Source organism: Leopardus geoffroyi, chromosome D4 (assembly GCF_018350155.1).
Source record: "Leopardus geoffroyi isolate Oge1 chromosome D4, O.geoffroyi_Oge1_pat1.0, whole genome shotgun sequence".
In the NCBI taxonomy this organism is placed as follows: Eukaryota; Metazoa; Chordata; class Mammalia; order Carnivora; family Felidae; genus Leopardus; species Leopardus geoffroyi.
Window position 1 is genome coordinate 32,915,908 of NC_059342.1, and position 18,739 is coordinate 32,934,646.

At 39.0% G+C, this 18,739-nt stretch overlaps 1 protein-coding gene and 1 long non-coding RNA gene across 17 annotated transcripts in view; one reads left to right on the forward strand and one right to left on the reverse strand.

The window, feature by feature from the left end:
• KDM4C (lysine demethylase 4C) overlaps positions 1-18,739 on the forward strand; it is a 428,186-nt gene that overhangs the window by 375,942 nt on the left and 33,505 nt on the right. For 13 of the 16 annotated variants that reach the window (XM_045468819.1, XM_045468822.1, XM_045468815.1 and 10 more), the window contains 2 exons: positions 7,903-7,953; positions 10,217-10,387. In XM_045468819.1, the coding sequence (XP_045324775.1) occupies positions 7,903-7,953; positions 10,217-10,387 (222 nt within the window). The remainder of the gene's footprint in view (positions 1-7,902; positions 7,954-10,216; positions 10,388-18,739) is intronic. The other 3 variants (XM_045468829.1, XM_045468824.1, XM_045468828.1) reach the window with 1 other exon arrangement.
• Positions 932-10,273, reverse strand: LOC123593225. The gene is made up of 2 exons (XR_006710198.1): positions 10,163-10,273; positions 932-1,085 (listed from the first exon to the last, which is right to left on the reverse strand). It is a non-coding gene; the product is annotated as an uncharacterized LOC123593225 (long non-coding RNA).

Here is an 18,739-nt window from a genome sequence, read left to right on the forward strand (position 1 = left end):
AATGGCAAGTAAATAAGTTCCAACGTTTGTATCTAAGAAGGTACTTTCTAGGTCAACATAATCTGTCCACTTTTAACAAACATGATGTATAAAACCCTGGATTAACTAAAAAGCCCTTATGAGGTCTCTTTGCAGGAAGCCAGTCAGCCTGGGGACACCCCAACTTCTGTGCCCTTCCTTTCCATAAATTGTTGGTAGCCATCTTGGGGTCTGACAGTCTCACACCTACAAATCAGTTCTTCTTTTTTTTTCCATTCTTTATCTGAAATTGGCTTTTTGTGTGTGTGTGTGTGTGTGAGATACCATGCATTCTGTTTATCCCACACTGTGTGTAGTGGGTCAGTGAAATTACAGAGTGTAGTATCTGAAGAAACTTAAGAAGTTACTGTTTCTACATTTTTAAATAAAGCATTCTTTTAATTTTTCTTTGAGCCATTACTGAGATAACTTGGCACTCAGAAGCTTTTGCTTGTGGCAGGAAGCAATTGGAATTGAAATGCTCTTTTCTGTGGGCATCAGATACCTTAATCATTTACTTTTGGTTTTGTTTGACCCCCCTGGAGTACTAGTTAAGCCTTTTGGTTAAGTTTCCTCATATATTTTTTCAGGAATAAGAAGAAAATACAAAATTTCCAACCCTTATATTCAACACCTTTTAATTGTACCTTCAAATCTGTTATTATATATCTTTATCATGTGTTTGGAGTAAAGACTGGTGTCCTTACTAGATAATGAGAAGTAATTTTTGCCAAGGCTATAGGGACCACAGAGATTACCTTCAGGTGATATTTGAGAGAACATGGGGGGAAATGAAAGGGTTCCTGCTACAGAACCTCTCAGTTTTTTCCCATCCCTTCCGCCTCCACAGGAACCCCACATATCTTTTTCAAGCACAGTGCTTGGCACAGAGATGCACTTAAGTAAAACTAGATAGGTTGATAGATGGATGTTCATTTTCTTGATTAACAATGGGAAGATTTTAACACTGGTGCGATGGCCAGGCAAATTCTGTGCTTCTGCTGTCATGAGGGGTGGTAGAAAGCTGTTGGCTGGTTCTTCTTCCATTGTTCCTATGGCTATTTCTCCTGAAATTTCAAAGGAAACCTAAGAAGCTTGCATTTTTGAGATCTAGTGCATCCTCTCACTGTGTGTCTCTCTCTTCCCTTCCCTCCTTCCCCTCCCTCTCTCTTCCTTCTCTCTCTTCTCTCTCCTCCTTTCTCTCCCCGTCTCTCACTCATTCTCATATAACTACTGTGTTTTTATAGAACCACAATTGCTTATGCCACCCTAATTTTATCTTCTGTTCAAGGGGACTACCTTCCTTTGTTGGGAGCAGTGTGTCAATGCAGACTAAGGTGAATAAAAGTAGTATAATAATAGCTAATATTTGTATAGTGACTTTTATAGTTTACCGTGTACTTTTATATATAACTATTTATCTCATTTGGTCCTTATAGTCACCACCTCCCTGGTATTATGATTGTATACATTTTACAGATGATGAAGTGGCACTTCAGAGAAGTTCACAAATCATTAAAAGATATAGAGCTTTCAAGTCATCAGAGTCACAGCATGTGTGACATTTTATTTAGACTGTGCAGTTTTGGTAGTCACTTTTCCAACTTGAGACTATAGCTTAGGTTAGCTTACATAGTGTCATTATTTACCTGGATTTCCTTCTTAGTGGCATGGAAAAACTGTATAACCACTTAATTAGTCTAATTTATTACTTTGAATTTTCTGGTAACATTTTTTTTTGCATCTATTTTAGCTGTTTTGAACCCATACACCAGCTGTAATTGAGATTCAAAAATCCTTATTGGCAAGAATGCCATATAGTGATACTTGCTTCTCTCTGTTGAAAATGTCCCATCTGAGGTAATTTTTTAAAGTTGTTATTACCTTATAATTGAGCCAGTGATTTTCCTGCTCCTTTCCCCTGTTATAGTTCCTCTTAAATTGTTTTTTCTTTCAAGATTACTTTGAGTATTTTAGTTTCTTTGCATTTTCATATAAGTTTTAGAATCAACTTGTTAATTTCTACCACACACACGCACACACACACACACACACACACAGCCTGCTGTGAATGATTGAGATTTTGTTGAACCTGTAGTTCTCTCCAGATTTTACTGTTGCTACCCTGAAGCCTGAAGAGCTCCTGAAATGTAAAAGCCCAAGGCAGAGCTTCTGGGGGCAGGCATCCAGGGACTTGCATGTTCACTAGCAACTAATGAGTTTGGATGTGACTTAGGAGGAGTGCATGTCAAGTTCCATCTTAGCAGTGGGAGGCTTCCACACCCCTCCAGCTCCACCAGTCTAATGGATGTGAACTTTGCTCTCTGCTGTTTTTGAAGTAAGTTGTTTATTATTCAGAATAGAAAGCAGGTGGTGCCTACCTGTTGAGAGTTCCCTACATGGACAGAGTGAGCATCTAAAGATGGTTCTCCTGTCTCAGTCCTCTTCACTTCCCTACCAAACAAGATCTCTGAGGTGAGCTAATGACTCAGATGGAAAAGAATTAGTTTTTCCTCAGTATCTTCTGCAGCCTGTTAGTTATACTTCTACAGGCATTTTAAATGAATAAGACCTTAAATCTGCTGGGAAACTGCTTACCACCATTTCTCACTGTATTAAGTTTGTACTTAAAAATGCACAAGAAGTGAAAGTACACGTGAACAAACAGACGTGTAGAAAATTAAATACTTGTGACATTTTTATGGGTCCGCATGTGCATTTCTCCTGTTGGAGCAATTATTTCTTCATGAAGCCCCAGGGATTTGGGTTTTTCCGGATAGAAGATTTTTACCTAGCTCTTGTAATTTTACAAAGAAAGCTTTCATTATTACAAGGCAAATTTATGTGAGTGACTTCTACTACAGAAATTTGGTAAAAGAAGAATAGTGGGTATTAATTTACTCAGATCCCTCTAGGAATTTTTATAAAATGGTACCTTGAAAAAATACAATAATAATATCTCATGGGTTATTAAATCATAGAAATTAGGGAGAAATAATAAAGTTGAGAAGGTTACTGGAGATAAATGAAATGTGCTTTTTGGCCGGTTTGCTGGATAAGTAACTTCATTTCTTCAACTCTCCAGTGTTGCTGGCTCTATATACACTATTGTGTTTGGATTTACACCCTTTATTAACATCATTATATAGATGGAGAACCCAGTCAGGGATTTTCCCAAGATGACATCTCTGCCCATGACTCACCTTGTCAGACGGTGAGTGACCCTTCTTCAAGGCATAAACACAACTAAGCCTTTGCCAGGTCTGATCAGAGAAGATATTGCCAAAGTATAGGAATCTTCCTTCCTTCTGCCACACAGGACTCCTTCCCCCTGAGTCCTTGTTTTAGGGGTCTTATGTGAACTAACTGCTCTCTGCTCTCAAAAACCCAATGGGGAGAAATATATTTGAGAATGCAGTGTACATTCCAGCCTCAGTACTTAAGTTAGATTCCTGTGTCAGTTTAGGTCACACCCGTTTTAGTCTCCATAACTTTACCCTTCACAGAAATGCCTTCATTGATTTTCATTTCGCTATTGTGTTCTTTTATCTCACTATATACAAGCACAATATTATGTAAGTAATATTGTTGTGATTTTTTTATAAGGCTGTTAGAAGGTTGGCTGCTGTGCCTTTAAATATTCCAGGTGATAAACTCTTTTATACTTTAGGATCAAGGAAAATTTGTCTATTAAAGGATGAGGAAAGATTTACCACTGTTTTCCACTAACTCTAGCGAGAATTTAACAATTCCCGTCAGTTCTGAGGCCACGGTGGCATTAACAGTTTCTGTGACTCTGTCCACAATAGAAACCATATTACCATTGTAACAGAGATTTAAAATATTGCTTATGTTCATCACAACTTTGAAATTAGAATATCAAGTTATTAGGCCTGCCACTAGATAATAGTATTTAATACATTATTAAAGAAGCAAAGATATTATACCACAAATTTACTTCTAAATATTATTTCAGTATAATTTGTTTCTTTTGTAATCTTTTCTTGTTTTATTTTATACATTTAAAAACATTATTCTGAGTAGGTGCCCACAGGCTGACAAGGTGGTAAAGGCCAGAGGTTTGTGACACCAAACACTCCATTCTCAAATAGCCTTCCTGGCATGTGTGCAAGAGTGCCTCCTGGCTCCTTCGGACTTGGTTCAGATGTTCCCTGTAGTGAAACCTGTGAAGGTCCCTTCCTGACCTCATCTGGGCATTCTCAATACTTTGCATTTTGGTGAGCTATGTCTGTCTTCCCTACTAGCCTGTGAGCTATTTGAGAGAAGGGACTCTCTCTTTCTTGTATTTTAATCTTTAGCACCTAGCAAGGTGCCTTACTTATAACAAGCACTCAATAACTGCTTATTTAAATGCCACTTTCTTTTTTTTTTCTACTCCATGTCCATCCTTGCATTGCTTTTCCTCTTTGCATTGCTTGCCAGCTGGTTCTTGACTCTTTGGCTCAGGATTTACTACTATAGTGTACTCATCAGGTAGGCAGTGATGATTTCTTTCATCCTGTTTTATCAACACTAGCGTTAAATTTTTTGAGTTAGCCTATTCGATGTTGGAATGCCTTTGATGAACGAGGCCAGGCATTAGAAACATCTTTTTCTCCTTATTTGGGTTGTGGTCATTGATAGTTAGCCATCTTTTCTTTCAAGTGTGGCCATTTATTTAAACATCAGTAGAGTCACAGAAAAGTTAGAGAGCTATGTGATAAGGGCCTGTTTCCTTTCTAAGCCCACTCCTAAGGGCAACACAGTATCAGGGGGAGAAAACACTTCAACAGCCTATTATTTGTGCTGCCCCTTAGAGGTGGCTTAGTATGATGGAGAGGACAGGTATAGCAATAAGTAGAAAAAGATTTGTTGAGGGGTTTTGTTTTTGTTTTGATGTTGTTTGTTGTTGTTGTTGTTGTTGTTGTTATTGTTGTTGTTTTTTAAATAGAACCCCAAACCTGAGAACAAAATCTATTCATTTTACTGAAGCATGTAAGCATGTCTTAGGACTCAGTAGTGGTTAATAAGAACAAAATAAAGGTGCCTTTTTTGTTATATCACATTTGGCATAAATATAGGGAGATATAAAAAAGTCAGATGAAATTTTATAACTAAATTTGTGTATCATTCTACTTTACAAATCATTTCCTGAGGCCCTTCTTTCATCTTATTTAACTGAAAGATAAATGATGAGGGTAGTCTTTTCTTACTAAATAATTTGGCTTCAGCTTTTTTTGAGCATCTCAGTTAAGTAGACCTGACTATGGATTGGCTGTCATTTAAAGAACTTAGAAACTTACAAAACTCTTATATTTTATTACATTTAGTGTTTTAAATAATTAAAGAAATATGTAATGGAAAGTACAGGGAAGTACAGGAAGAGGCAAATAAACAAAATCCCACTACCTAGAGTTATATCTGCTAGCAGTTTAGTATATTTTTTCTTACTGTTCTTTTTTCTTAGTTGTGTATGTGTGACAAACCATCACAAAATGTAGTGACTTAAAACAATGATAGTTCTTCAGCTGGAAATTCTGTAGGTCACAAATTTTGGCTGAGCTCAGGGGGGTGGTTCTTCTGTTCCAGGCTGATTGCCTCATTCATCTGTGGTCAGCTACAGAACAGCTTGCCTTTTCCTAGCTGGGTTCATGTCTAGCACCTGAGCTCTGGTCCATGCGATCTCTCATCTTCCAGTAGGATAACTTGAGTTTGTTCACATGACAGTCTAGAGCCCCTAGAAAGAAACCTCAGAAGTGTGCAAGGCTTTTTGAGCAAAGGCTTTAAATTGGCATTCCATTACTTCAGCTGTATTCTTTTGGCTGAGGCAGGCTAAGCTACAAGGTGAGCCCAGATTTGAAGGGTGGGGAAATAACGTCCAGTCCTTGAAAGGAAGAGCTGCAAGGTCACATTGCAAAGGATGTAAAAACAGGAAGGAATGAAGATGTATGGACATTTTTGCATCTTACCACAGTGTGTCTGTGTCATGTGTACGTGGAGAAAAATGGACAGCATGTCATTATACATTATACATTTTTCATCTCCATATAGGCTTCAAATCAAGTTACAGATTCAACTCTGTGTATACTGGGGAGTATACTGAATATACTGGGGTGGTTAAATGGTTTCTTAGCTGAGAAGTATCTCAACGGGTGTGTAGAATAGAGGAGGTGCTCGATAAATCAGAAAAGAAAGCAAAAGAAAATGTAACTTCTTTAGGCAACTGTTTGAATTCCATTGGGTCCACCCATGGTAGGTTTTATTTATACTCTGATTTCTGTCTATGTATCTTCTCCTGGTTGATGATACCAAGGCACTCGCTATAGGAGAGCGCCTGCCTCTGAGCCCTACTGTAGCCTCTCACCATCTCTGAGATCTTGGAAGAGTCCCTTGACTGTGTACCTCAGTTACTTCATCTATTTAATGAAAATAACAACTACCTCACAGAGTTGTTGGGAGAATTTAATTAACTAAGGTATATGGACATGTATTGGTAACTCTACCTATATAATTGTGTCCCAGGAACTCTCTGATGCTTTCATGGAATGTCTATAACATTTCTTACTTAACATTTTTTTCACATCCCCAGCATTTCAAACTGGCTCTAGCTTTCTTTAAAAGAAATTATGCTTTTTTTTCCTTAAACAACTGTTTGTTCATTTCTGCTTAGTGCATTTTGAAGGAAATTTAACTTTCTCAGCCTTAGCCTGTGTACTAATCTTCAAAATACGATAGCCATTTCTATAATCTGATAGAGCCTCCCTGTTAACATCAATAGATCCTTAGGCTTTTCTGACAGGAAATATTTTTGAGAATGTATAATCAGTTATGGGGAATTCTTGTCAATACATTTTCTCTACAAAAATAAATCAGAAATCCTATCACAATAGCATTATGGAAAAAATCTGTTTTCCTTACTACTCCCTACAAAATGGTCATGCTTGAAGCTCATGGAAATTTTTACTTGGGTGAAGGCTATGTATTTAATTTGTGTGCTAGCCATCTTTCCAACCAGCCAGTTTGCATAAATTTCAGGTCCTAAGTAGGAAGAAGGTGGTTGCGTATAGAGTCAACCTTTTCTCTATCAAGTCTGTATCACTTTTATTTTCCCATGACTGGCCACTTCCACTTTCCAGACCCTGTGAATTTCACCATAAACTTTCTTTATTCCCTCCCCCTACTCATATACATGCCTATGCACTCCAAGAAAGAGGAACATCTTCCTGAAACTCCCCATTGTTTCTCTTTTCCCTTTTCTGGACCATGAATGATTAGAATTAGTCCACTCCTATTATGAAAATGTGTCTGTAACCATCCTTACAGTTCGTTCATTCATCTTTAAAAACTCATTCACTCACTTGTTCATTCATTCATCATTCATCCAGCAGTAACAGTGTTGTACATACTGTGGTGGGTGCTGTGGAACAAAAGACATATAGGCCTGGCGCTGATGCATGGATTTTGCCCTGCTGTAGGAGGAACAGTCCAAGAAGGTATCATTTGGGCAGGACTTGAAGACAGTTGGGAGTGGGGGGTGGAGGCCACCTTACACGCCTTCCCTGCTAAGGACCATAGCTTTGTGCCCATGTTTGACAAGAGTTAGAATCAGAAGTGGAAGAGGTAAAGAGCAGAACAGTGATGGGACTGGATTCAGCCACTCGTGTGAAATAAGGGTGCTGCACAGTCATACATGCCAAGTACTGAGGGACAGCAGAGAAGAGTGGCTGATTAACCTGGGCTAGGGTCTTATGTATGTTCTCCACTTAACAAAAATAAAACCAGTTAACAGTAGCTAAGAACCAATTGCCTGTGAATCTAGGTAGTTTATGTACTTTATCCTGTTTTTGTAGCAAACCTTTAATGTAAATATTATCCCTCCTACAGATGAACAAACTGAGGCTGATAAAGGTTCAAGATCCCAAGATCACACAGCTAGTAAGTAGCAGAGCTTAGAATTCAAATCCAAATCATTGTTTCCTTAGAGGGTTAATTCCAATTTTAATAAGATATGCACACAGGAACTAATATCATAGTAAAATATAGTACTTGCAATCCTGACCATGAGTGTTTTTAAGTCAGTTTGACAGAGAGATCACAACATCTACAAAAATTGTTGCCAGCATGAAGTCACTAAGGGCCACTGTGGATGGCCACACAGGCTGTCATGTCGCCCCCTACAGTTAGCTGAAGCCTATATAGTCCTTAGGAGCATTTGTGGGCCCAGTTTTGGAGTTATGTAACTGCAAACTGCTTTCACTCGTGTTCGTTACTAACTACATCTAAGTCGTTCTTCTTACTTTGAGAAGTTAGATATATTTAAAGGGGTTGGGTGGAGAATGAAACAGGAAACTAGGTAATTATTTTGGTGTATGTCACATACTTTGGCCTAGCTATTAATGATGTCTGCTTCAAGCGTAGTGCACTTAAATCACTATAGCCTTCTTACTGTTGTCCTTTGTCAAGATGTTTACATGTCTACCTAACTACATCGAAAGGCAAAGAAAATTTCCCCAACCAACCCAACAGCCACTGCGGAATGGTATCAAGGAGAAAAATACTCTTTTATTTTGTTAGGCATGTGAGAAACTAGATGGCAGAGCTCACTCTACAAGTAGGAGGCTGTAGGGACACACTTGTTGGGAGGGAGTCACCCCTTCATCCAAATCATGAGCACCTTTGTCCTCAGTGCCTTACTCCAGGCGCTTATCTTCCACCTGGCCCATTGTGATAAGCTCCCCACTCACCTTCTCCACCTATAGCCATACACACCTAGATCATTTCTCTTCTATTCATTCCACCTCTCAGTAGCTTCCTTAGGCCCACAGGATATTGTCCTGACTCCTTACGATGGCAAAGGAACTTCCCCTCCTTCCTTCTTCCCCTCATAGCCCCTGACCTATGCCCTTGGCCATTTCTGCAGTCTTCTGCCTTCCCTCCTCCCCTGCCACACGAACAGAATGTGGGGAGAGTGAGAGCCTCTTACTTAACAGGTGCCAAGTGCCAGCAATTAAGTGTGGAGGGAGTGTGAGAGCAGCGGTAATCGGCATATCACTACCATCATAGTAAAGATCGGATCAGGAACAACTCGTCAGTGGTGCTAAACCTGAGCGGATGTGTACAGGAACAGGATGTTTGTATGGCATTCAAGTTTCTCCCACAGATTGCTGATTAGTTGCAAGGGAAAAATAGTGATTGTAACATGGAGGAATTGGACTACAGTTTGTTTAGGATCAAAATTAACATCACCATTGAGAGGCAGACAGGCATCATGTTCTGCCAGATGTGATATCTTGAGAAGAATACAACATTATCTGTGTGGTGTTCTGGCCAGGAATGTATAACTTGAATCCAATCATGAGGAAACATCAGGTAAATGCTCTATTAAAAAAGGGAGAAGGGGAACTGTGTCCTTCAGAAGTATCACTCACAATCATAAAAGACCAAGAATGGCTGTGAAAATGTTCCAGATTAACAGAGGCAGAAATGCTCCAGATTAACGTAGCAGAACATAGCAGTCAAATGTTCCAGATTAACAGAGGCTAAAGAGAAGCAGCAGTACCTGACTCCCCAGGACCCTGTGCTGGAGAGCAGGGGCAGGGCAGGGGTAGGGGTGGGATTGAAGATCATTATTGGCTCAGTTGACAAAATTAGAACATAAGTTGCATCCATGTTACATTTACTAAAGTTACTAACTCTGTTGTGGTTATGTGAAGGCAAATCGCTATGCTTAAAAAATACACAACTGACATATTTAGGAGTAAAAGGCCTGTGATGGTGTGTGTGTGTGTGTGTGTGTGTGTGTGTGTGCATGTGTGTGTATAGATATATATGTGTGTCAGTTGTGTATTTTCTAAACATAGGAATTACATATGTAAACATTGTGTGTGTAAATACACACATATATAAAATAGAGTCAGAATATGCAAAAAACAGAAATGGTAAAATGTTAAAAATATCAATTGGTAACAATAGGTGAATCTGGGTAAAATGGTCAAGAGTATATGGGTGTTTTTGTACTACTCATGTGCTTGTAACTTTAAGTTTGAAATTATTCCCCAATAAAAAGTTTAAAAATTAAAAATATTTATCATAACCATGTGAATTATTTTTTTCTAAATAAATATCTTTTCTTTTCTGTTCCTACCTTTTCCCTTTCTCCTGTTTCTTTTCTCTCATCTTTGTGTACCTCTTCTGTCAGAAGTCCAAGGCTGGCGAGAAGGGCATCTCTGTGGGGCAGACGGTCATCACGAAGCATCGGAACACCCGGTATTACAGCTGCAGAGTGATCGCTGTGACATCGCAGACCTTCTATGAGGTTGTGTTTGATGATGGCTCCTTCAGCAGAGACACATTCCCTGAGGATATAGTGGTGAGTAAATTCCTGGGGGATTTGCTCCCCAGTTTATTTTTTGTATAACTAAACTAGCTGAACCTTTTAGCAATCCTTCTTTCGGCTTTTGGAGTAACTCATTTCACTTAATATTCAACTCAGGTGTGCTTTTTGTCACTGACAAGAATTGTTTTCCAGGAGGTTCCTAGTGTTTTTCATTCTAAATAGTAGCCATGTGTACTTTGACTCATCTTCCCAAATTCCTTTAAGTAAATGAGAAGTGTATGTGGCTAGGAAACATCAAATGCAAATTCACCTATTCTTTTCTGTTACAGAGCATTAGCATATTTGAATTCCTTTACTACCTCTTTTTCTTTATGCTTAACTGGAAATATGGCTTTTATTAATCTGACCTGACAGTGACATCTGTGATCCAACAGAAACATCTGTGGATGTTTCATATTGGAATAACAAAAGTCACTTAGGAAAAAGACTGAATTTTACTGAGCTTCTTAACTGGTCTGATACAGGATGAGTAGGTGTGTGCATATGTGTGTCTGTCTGTCTTCTCCTTCCTCTGTCTCCTCAGTAAACACCTCGGGATTTAGAGGAACTCGTGAATGTGTCTCATGGGCTTTCTTTTTAATAGCATGTTTCATGAGAAGAATACTTTCCACAAAAGGTTTTTTGAAACTGAGGTAAAATCACATACTTGAGACCAGGGTTAGTCCAGTGGTCATCTTGTTATCCTTTCTATATTTAAGAGAAATGTTATTTTGGGGGAGCCAGGCCTCAACAATATAGTTGTAACTTCTGCTTGATGCTTTGCTCTTGTTTGTACTTGGAAGGGCATTTTTTTAATGATTCTTTAATAATTATGCATTATATGTGCAATTGATAATTGAACGTAACCATAGGAGATTGCTCATTAATATTTTCAGAATCTTGGTCTCCTGGGGCAAAAGTAACATTGATTCAATTAGCTTTGTTGTGTTTACTTCTCTGTACCATTAAGAGGGGCAAATATGTAAACAAAGTGACCTTATTTGAAAGATTTTAAAGCAAATGAATTTAGACAAAAAAAATCCCAGGACTTGATTATACACCAAAAGGGTGAATTGTGTTTCTTTGCAGAATTCTACCTAGAGCTTCACTTTACTGCATTGCTGTTGCCATTCATAACCAGTAGCCCTTAGGTAACACATTCTCCTTGTTAGAATTAGTTATGTCTTGAAGCACTCAATCCACAGTTACTGAGTGCCTGCTGTGTGCCAACACTGGGTGCTGGGAAAGATAATGAGAATGTGTGATTCCTGCTCAGTCTAGAGGAAGGCAGGCTGGTAAATGGGTGCTTTCTATACCATGTGAGAAATGTAATAAATGAACCAAAAGCAAATTACTACCTGTTGAGTCTGGAAGAATGAGTAAGAGACTTGACAGGGTTAGTAAGGAGCTGACACCAACATGTACCACAGGCCAGGACCACTTTAAGAATGTGTTGTGCTTGAACTGATTTCATCCTCACAACTCTACATACTGGGCACTACTATTGTTTACATTTTTCTGCTGAGGAAACTGAGGCACAAAGAGGTAAATAACTTCCCCATGGTCACACATAGCTAATAATACCAGAAAAGGTATTCAATCCCAGAGTCTGGCTCCAGAGCCTCTGTTCCTAACCCCTGAGAAGAAAGGAGAGGAAGGGATGTGCAAGGGCAAGAAAGGCACAGAAGATGCAGGAGACGGAGGCCTTGGCCTGTCCAGGTTACATTCTCACTTCAGAATTAGCTTTCTTTTGTGCAGACTGTGACCACTGAGCTGGTAGAGTCCAGGAGACTTTGCAGGGTGGGATGGAAGATTTCTGAGTACCAATCCCCAGCCTGAGCAAGTAGTTAGGTCTTTATCCATGATAGTGTTTAATGAATCCTAAATTCCCTTTCACTTCCAAAGTCTCCATATACCCAACATGTTCTAAGCTTTCCTAAAATGTCTTTAGCTTGTAAAATGTCTGTGATCCTGGAAGTTTTTTGAAATTCTAAAAGTCTCTCCTTTTACACCTTCTGTTTCCTCTCTCTGTGAACCTCATACAAAGATGATCTTAAGTATATGTGGGTGCCGTGAGAAGAATAGGATTGTTCAGGACCACCTTGGCATTTAAGTCAATGAGAATGAAGAAACAACATTCTTTACAGCTTGATTAGCTGTCACTTAGCATATTTGATAAGGATTGAGGTTGAGCAGCAGTGTGTGTGTGTGTGTGTGTGTGTGTGTGTGTGTGTGTGTGTGATCACAACTATAGCCTTGGAGGGAGGGGCTAGCATCTGCCTCTGCCTCAGTTGGTGTGAAAAGATACTTTCTGCAGGAAGAAATCAGTTATAATCATCTGCTATTATATAATCTTTTGAGTTTTTACAAGATGTGAAAAAGTATAGGGGCACCTGGGTGGCCCAGTGGGTTGAACGCCTGACTCCTGATTTTGACTCAGGTCATGATCTCATGGTTTTTGGGTTCAAGTCCTGCATCAGGCTCTGTGTTGACAGTGCTGAGCCCACTTGGAATTCTCTCTCTCTACTCCTCCTGTGCTCTCTCTCTCTCTCTCTCTCTCAAAAATAAACTTAAAAAATGTATATTGCCCTTGTAAAAAAAATTCATAGGATTGTTCAAGACCACCTTGGTCTTCTCTCCTTCACCCTCAATACTCTACCCCACCCCATCCCATCTCTTACATTTTTGATTACTTGTTCCAAACTTCTTATATAAGTAGGAATACTTCAGTCATGTTTTATTTTCAAATATCACATACTTTCTAATAGTATCACCATTTGTTGGCTGCTGCGACCTATTTATCTTGGTGAGGAAGAGACATTCTAGCTTGACTTTTTTGGTGGCTCTGTACGGAAGAATTTTTTTCCATTGTAATGCTGTGTTAGTCAGGGTTCTTCAGAGAAACAGCACCAGTAGGGTTTTTGTGTTTGTATTTAATATAATAAATATATTAAAAGTGTGTAATATACATATTAAAAGTGTATACATGTATATATATATATCTTACAAGTGTATGTATATTACAAGTGCATATATATTAAAATTGTGTATGTGTGTGTATATATGTATATATATATGTCAAATATATATGACTTTTTAATGTTTATTTATTTATTTTAAGAGAAAGAGTGTGAAAGGGGGAGGGGCAGAGAGAGAGGGAGACAAAGGATCTGAAGCAGGGCCCTCACTGACAGTAGAGAGCCTTATGCAGGGCTTGAATCCACGAATTGTAAGATCATGACCTGAGCTGAAGTCGGACGCTTAACCAACTGAGCCACCCAGGTGCCCCTATGTGACATTTTTATAAAGAATGGGCTTCCATGATTATGGAGGCTGAGAGGTCCCAAGATCTGCAGTTGGTATGCTGGAGACCCAGGAGGGGCAATGGTTTCATTCCAGGTCCAAATCTAAAGGCCTACGAACCAGGAGAGACAGTGGTGTAGTTTTAGTTTGGAAACTTGCAGGGTTGAGAAGAGCTGATTTTCATTCCAAGTGTGAAGGCAGGAAAAGCCAAGTTCCAGCTCCAAGCCACTCAGGCAGAGGAACTCCCCCTTATTTGGGGGGAGGGTCAGCCTCTTCTGTTCAGCCCTTAATTGATTGGATGAGGTCCACCCGAACTAGGGAGGGTAGTCTGCTTTACTCAGTCTATCAGTTCAGAGATTAAAACAATCCAAAAACACTTTCACAAACTCATGGGTACCTAGTGGCCCAGTCAAGTTGATACATAAAATTAACCAGAACCTATATTGTCCTGTGTCATTTCAGAAGACTCTTCATCTTGTCATATGAGAAGCTCTGATTCTACCTCAAGGTGTAGTTTTCTTTTCCATAAAGCAGCCACATTGTTTTGGGTGGTTTGTAGCACTCTATAGATCCACTCCAGGAGCCACATACTTTGTCCTGGTCATCATCTAGGCTTCCAAAAGCCAAGTCATGGATTTTGTAAGGCAAATTTTTAAAATTTAAAGGATTATCAAGGATTGGTTGGGGTCTGAGTTTCTCACTAAAATTAACGAAAGCTACATGATTAAATGCCTTTGTAATGTAGTATGTCAACTAGACCAGTTTGAGATGGGGAACTTGATGTTATGTTTTAAGACATAATGTGTGTGCATAATTAAGTATATTATAAATATATTCACATATAAATTGTATTTATTCCTGTATGTGATGCTGTGTAAATATGCTCACATCACCATTTTTTAGGCCATTAGTTGCTGCAGCTGCAGTTATCCCACTACCACGTATGATCTCCACCTACACCAGAGGTGTCTTCTGGGATAGTCCTAGGATGCCTGACACCCTAATGGGAAGTCTCATCAGGAGATAAGAAGAAGAGAGTCAGCTGTGTTTCTGTCTCCGTGTCTTATAGATGGTGGTAGAACTATTATTTGGTGGAAATTAGAGAAATTTTGTTTTCATTAGCTGATACACCTGTGGCATCTGACACTGAGGTGGAAAATGATTTTTCTTCTCTTTGTACCTCTAATCCACACAATGTGCTTATCAGGGGTGAGTGCCTCTGGGAAGGCTCTTTTCATCAAGTGCAATATGACATCAGTGTCACTGGCTAGTGAAGAAGTAGCTTCTCTGAGCTGTGGGTGCTTGCTACCTAGAATGGGCACAGCGCAATTCCAATTTTTAAACTGTGAAAATAGTATTGAGAATATCACATTTAATTATTCTAAGCTGTTTATTTATGTACAAAGTAGATGCAACCCCTTTTGCAGCCTAAGGCTTTAGCAAAAGTTGCATTCCTTAGTTGTAGAATCATTGATTATGAATCATTTTATAAACACAACAGAAGAGAAACTTCTAATGCAGTCTGGTCTATCCATGTTTAAAAATAAAGTTACCAGGCATGAAAATGACTATGTTAGGATTATGTAACTAGAAGGTATTTGGAGGAGTAGGGAGAAATATTCTTTGTACTACCAGGAAATTTCTTTCCATACCTAGGTACTTTATTTCCATGATAGCTGGAAAAATGTCCAAAATTTTTTCTCTCAACAATACACCTGCAGAATGTGTGTATCAGCCCAGTTAAACTCAGCATGCAATCTGTAGCCGTCAAGGAAAGTAATAAAAGATGTATTGCTACATGCCTCCGTCTGTCAGTCTGTGAAATTGCAACACACTTCCTGATGAATTTTTTTGTCTCCTCCTATTTTGATGGGAATGAAAGTTGCCCACCTGAGAGAATGCAACAAGCACAGTGATTCCAGGGCCTCCTTTTAGTGCTGCTGAAACCTGGGCTCTTCTCGAATGTCCGTGTTGACACCAGAGTGATGGCTGCTTCCTTTGCTCTGAACTTAGAGCTCATTTCCAGGGAGGAGGACAGTGCGGTGAGGCCTGGATGGCTCTAGGACGTGCACTTAACATTCACCACTGGGTGTGAGAAGAGAAACAGGACCATTTAGAAATTTGACAGCAAGAGTCCATCACTGAAATTTCCATGAGGACTTGCTAGATTTTTCAGCCTCTGTTGAAATGCGAAAGAAGCACAGGAACTATAGTCTTCAGGATTCTAGGGACGGATCGTCATGGATTCTAAGGATGGATTGTCATGGCCTTCAGTGTTTCTGGGAGGTGTCATGCAGACTGAAGTTCTTAGGGCTAATTTTTTTCTCAGGACTAGGCAAATTGCTTCAACTTTCACACCTCAGTTTTTTCCCCACTAAGAAGGGAATAATAATTTCTACTTTTCTAGGATTACTGAAAGAACTAAGTGAGCTAATTGCCTGATACAGAGTTGGCACAAAATCTAATATTTTATGATATTAATGTCAGTCTGTGGAACTTTTTTCCTCCCCATCTCATTTATGCTGCCCTTTTCTGGTCTTGATGAAATTTGGCTAGAAAGTATGTTAGAGGAACAGAATTCTGTCCTACTTGTTAGTTAAATGGGCACCCGTACATATGATATTTCACTGAATCAGTTTATCATTTCTACCTGCTGCATATAAAGCAGTCCTAGCATCTTCAGACTTTATAATAAAGGACCTAATTCTCTACACTTACGCTTGTATTTTTCTGGGTTTTAAAGTGTTATTTCAGTGGCTTTTCATAACAAACCCTGTTCCAAAGTAAGTTCATGTTCATTTCACAGATGTGATACTTGCCAAGTCACAAAAAAGCTTTGAAAAGCTCTATCCCAGCATTCCGAGCTAGGTGGTGACACAGGTCCAGGATGTGGGTCAGCCCCTACCTTTTAGGGCTTATTGCCTCCATGATTTTGGGCACCTTTTTGGAAGTCTGCTCTCTGTGACTTAGTATAGCTGTGGTAGAAGACCTTGTGCCTCCTTTGATGGATACGGTGTGGAAGCTGCTGTTCAGCATCTCCTAGGGCCCCACTTGGCAAGTATGGGTGTAGGGGTGACTCTGAATGTTCCAGAGGCAAAAGAAAATATTTGAGGGGTGTTGATAAACTTCTTAGTTGTTGCCAGAAACATTATATGCTATGGGATCCTGGAAAGCATCTTCAAATTCTTATTGACTCCTAGATTTTGAGGTTCTCTAGATTTTCAAGTCGGGTGGAGACTTCACCCCATCCCATACCATCTAGGTTATGTTTGCTCTAGATCGATGCCCCTAACCTCCCACTTCCCTTGCCAGTCTTGGTTTTCCTAGGATCAATGGGCATTTGCCAGAGAAAGCTCTGGGGACTTTTGTTGGTCTAGGATTCTTCAGGTATGGCCCAAGTGGTATTTAACTGCTCAGTAGTGGTACCCATGGTTCTCTTTCTTGACTGTGGAGCTGAGAGTCTATGAGGTGAAAGCTTTGACCAATTGCCATTAACCTGTATTCCCTTGGGAAGCTTTTTATACTCGTAAAAGAATATCTGTTATTACTTTGATTTTAATCAACATTCGATTTAAAGTTTAAATTCAAATTCAGTTGACAAAGTTTATTTTATTTATAAATTTAATAATTTTTGCATGAAAAATAAGTGCAAACTCATTAGTTCCTTGATCATCATTTATATAATGCATAAATTTGACACATCAAATCCTAACCATTTTAAATTTAAGTAACCAAATTTCCTTGGACATCTTTAATGTAATGGTAGATACATTTAATACATATTATTAAATTATATATATTTAATATATATTAAATATATATTATTAATATATATTATTCTTAAAAATGTTGTAATTTTTCTAAGCCCCTACTGTCCATAACGTATAAATCAGGCACTAGTTTAGTAGTTCACATTCTCCGAATTACTTCAGGAATCTTCAAAAAACAACACATAAAGCAGTTCAGTATTTACAAAATACACTACTGCACCTTTATGAACACAATTTACAATGGAGAGACTGTGTTAGAACACAGTTTAATCAATATATAGCAAATAGAATCTACAACTGAGGGGGAATATTACTCTGTTGGCTAGGAGTTTATTTAGAAAAAATGAAGAATTTCAAGGCCATTTAGAGGAATAGAGTCTGGTCGTACCTATGAAGACTAAACCCACAGTTCCTTTCACCTGTTCATAAGCTCGCTAAACTGTGCTCTTCACTGAGGCCCCAATTAGTCTTAGAAGTTTCATGAGCTGTCTCAAGTTAGCGGGGGTGGGTACTTACCAAACCCTGGGATTTTATTCACTTTTGTATAATTCTTGTGTGGCTTCTTGCATGAAAGCCTGGGGCATACTAATGGGATTCAAGCCCTTGCTTGAATTGGACTCCCTTTCTCTTTTATAAATTGTATGTATCTCACTGACTACAATTCTGCAGCCATCATATTGACAGTTTCCATTTAGCACTGGTGATCCTCTGAAGAAAAAAGTGTGTCATCACCCTGATATCTCATGTAGGAGATTAACTAGTTGCCCTGAAGGCACAATGTCGGCTACATTTTTCTTCAAATATATACTTCCCTCACTTGACAGTGTTTCTCTTATTTCCCTTTTAGTAATTATCTCAAGGTGATTGGTCTGGGAACTTATTCCCAGGAGATAGGTTGCTGGTGTTTGCTTCCCATCCTTTTTCCAAGGGAGCTTAGTCCAACAGAATCAGAATAACTACCTTGAACTTGAGAGCAATATTATTAATTTGCAGTATTTCACCATCTCTTCTCAGTGTAGAGCTTAAGCCCAAGAGTGGTGGGCACCATGAACCACATGTGCCCTGTGTTTGGGAATATTCAATTATGTCATTCATTCTTTTTGATGTGCTTGTTCAACACTGTGCTAGGCACCATGGGAGATTCAGAGGTGTGTAAACATAGGTGTAGGAGTGATCCTGGGTATTCTGGAGGCAAAATAAAATACCCAAGTGGGTCAAAATCAGTTGTTCCCAGAAACATTCCATGCTATGGGATTCTGGCAAGCTCCTCAAT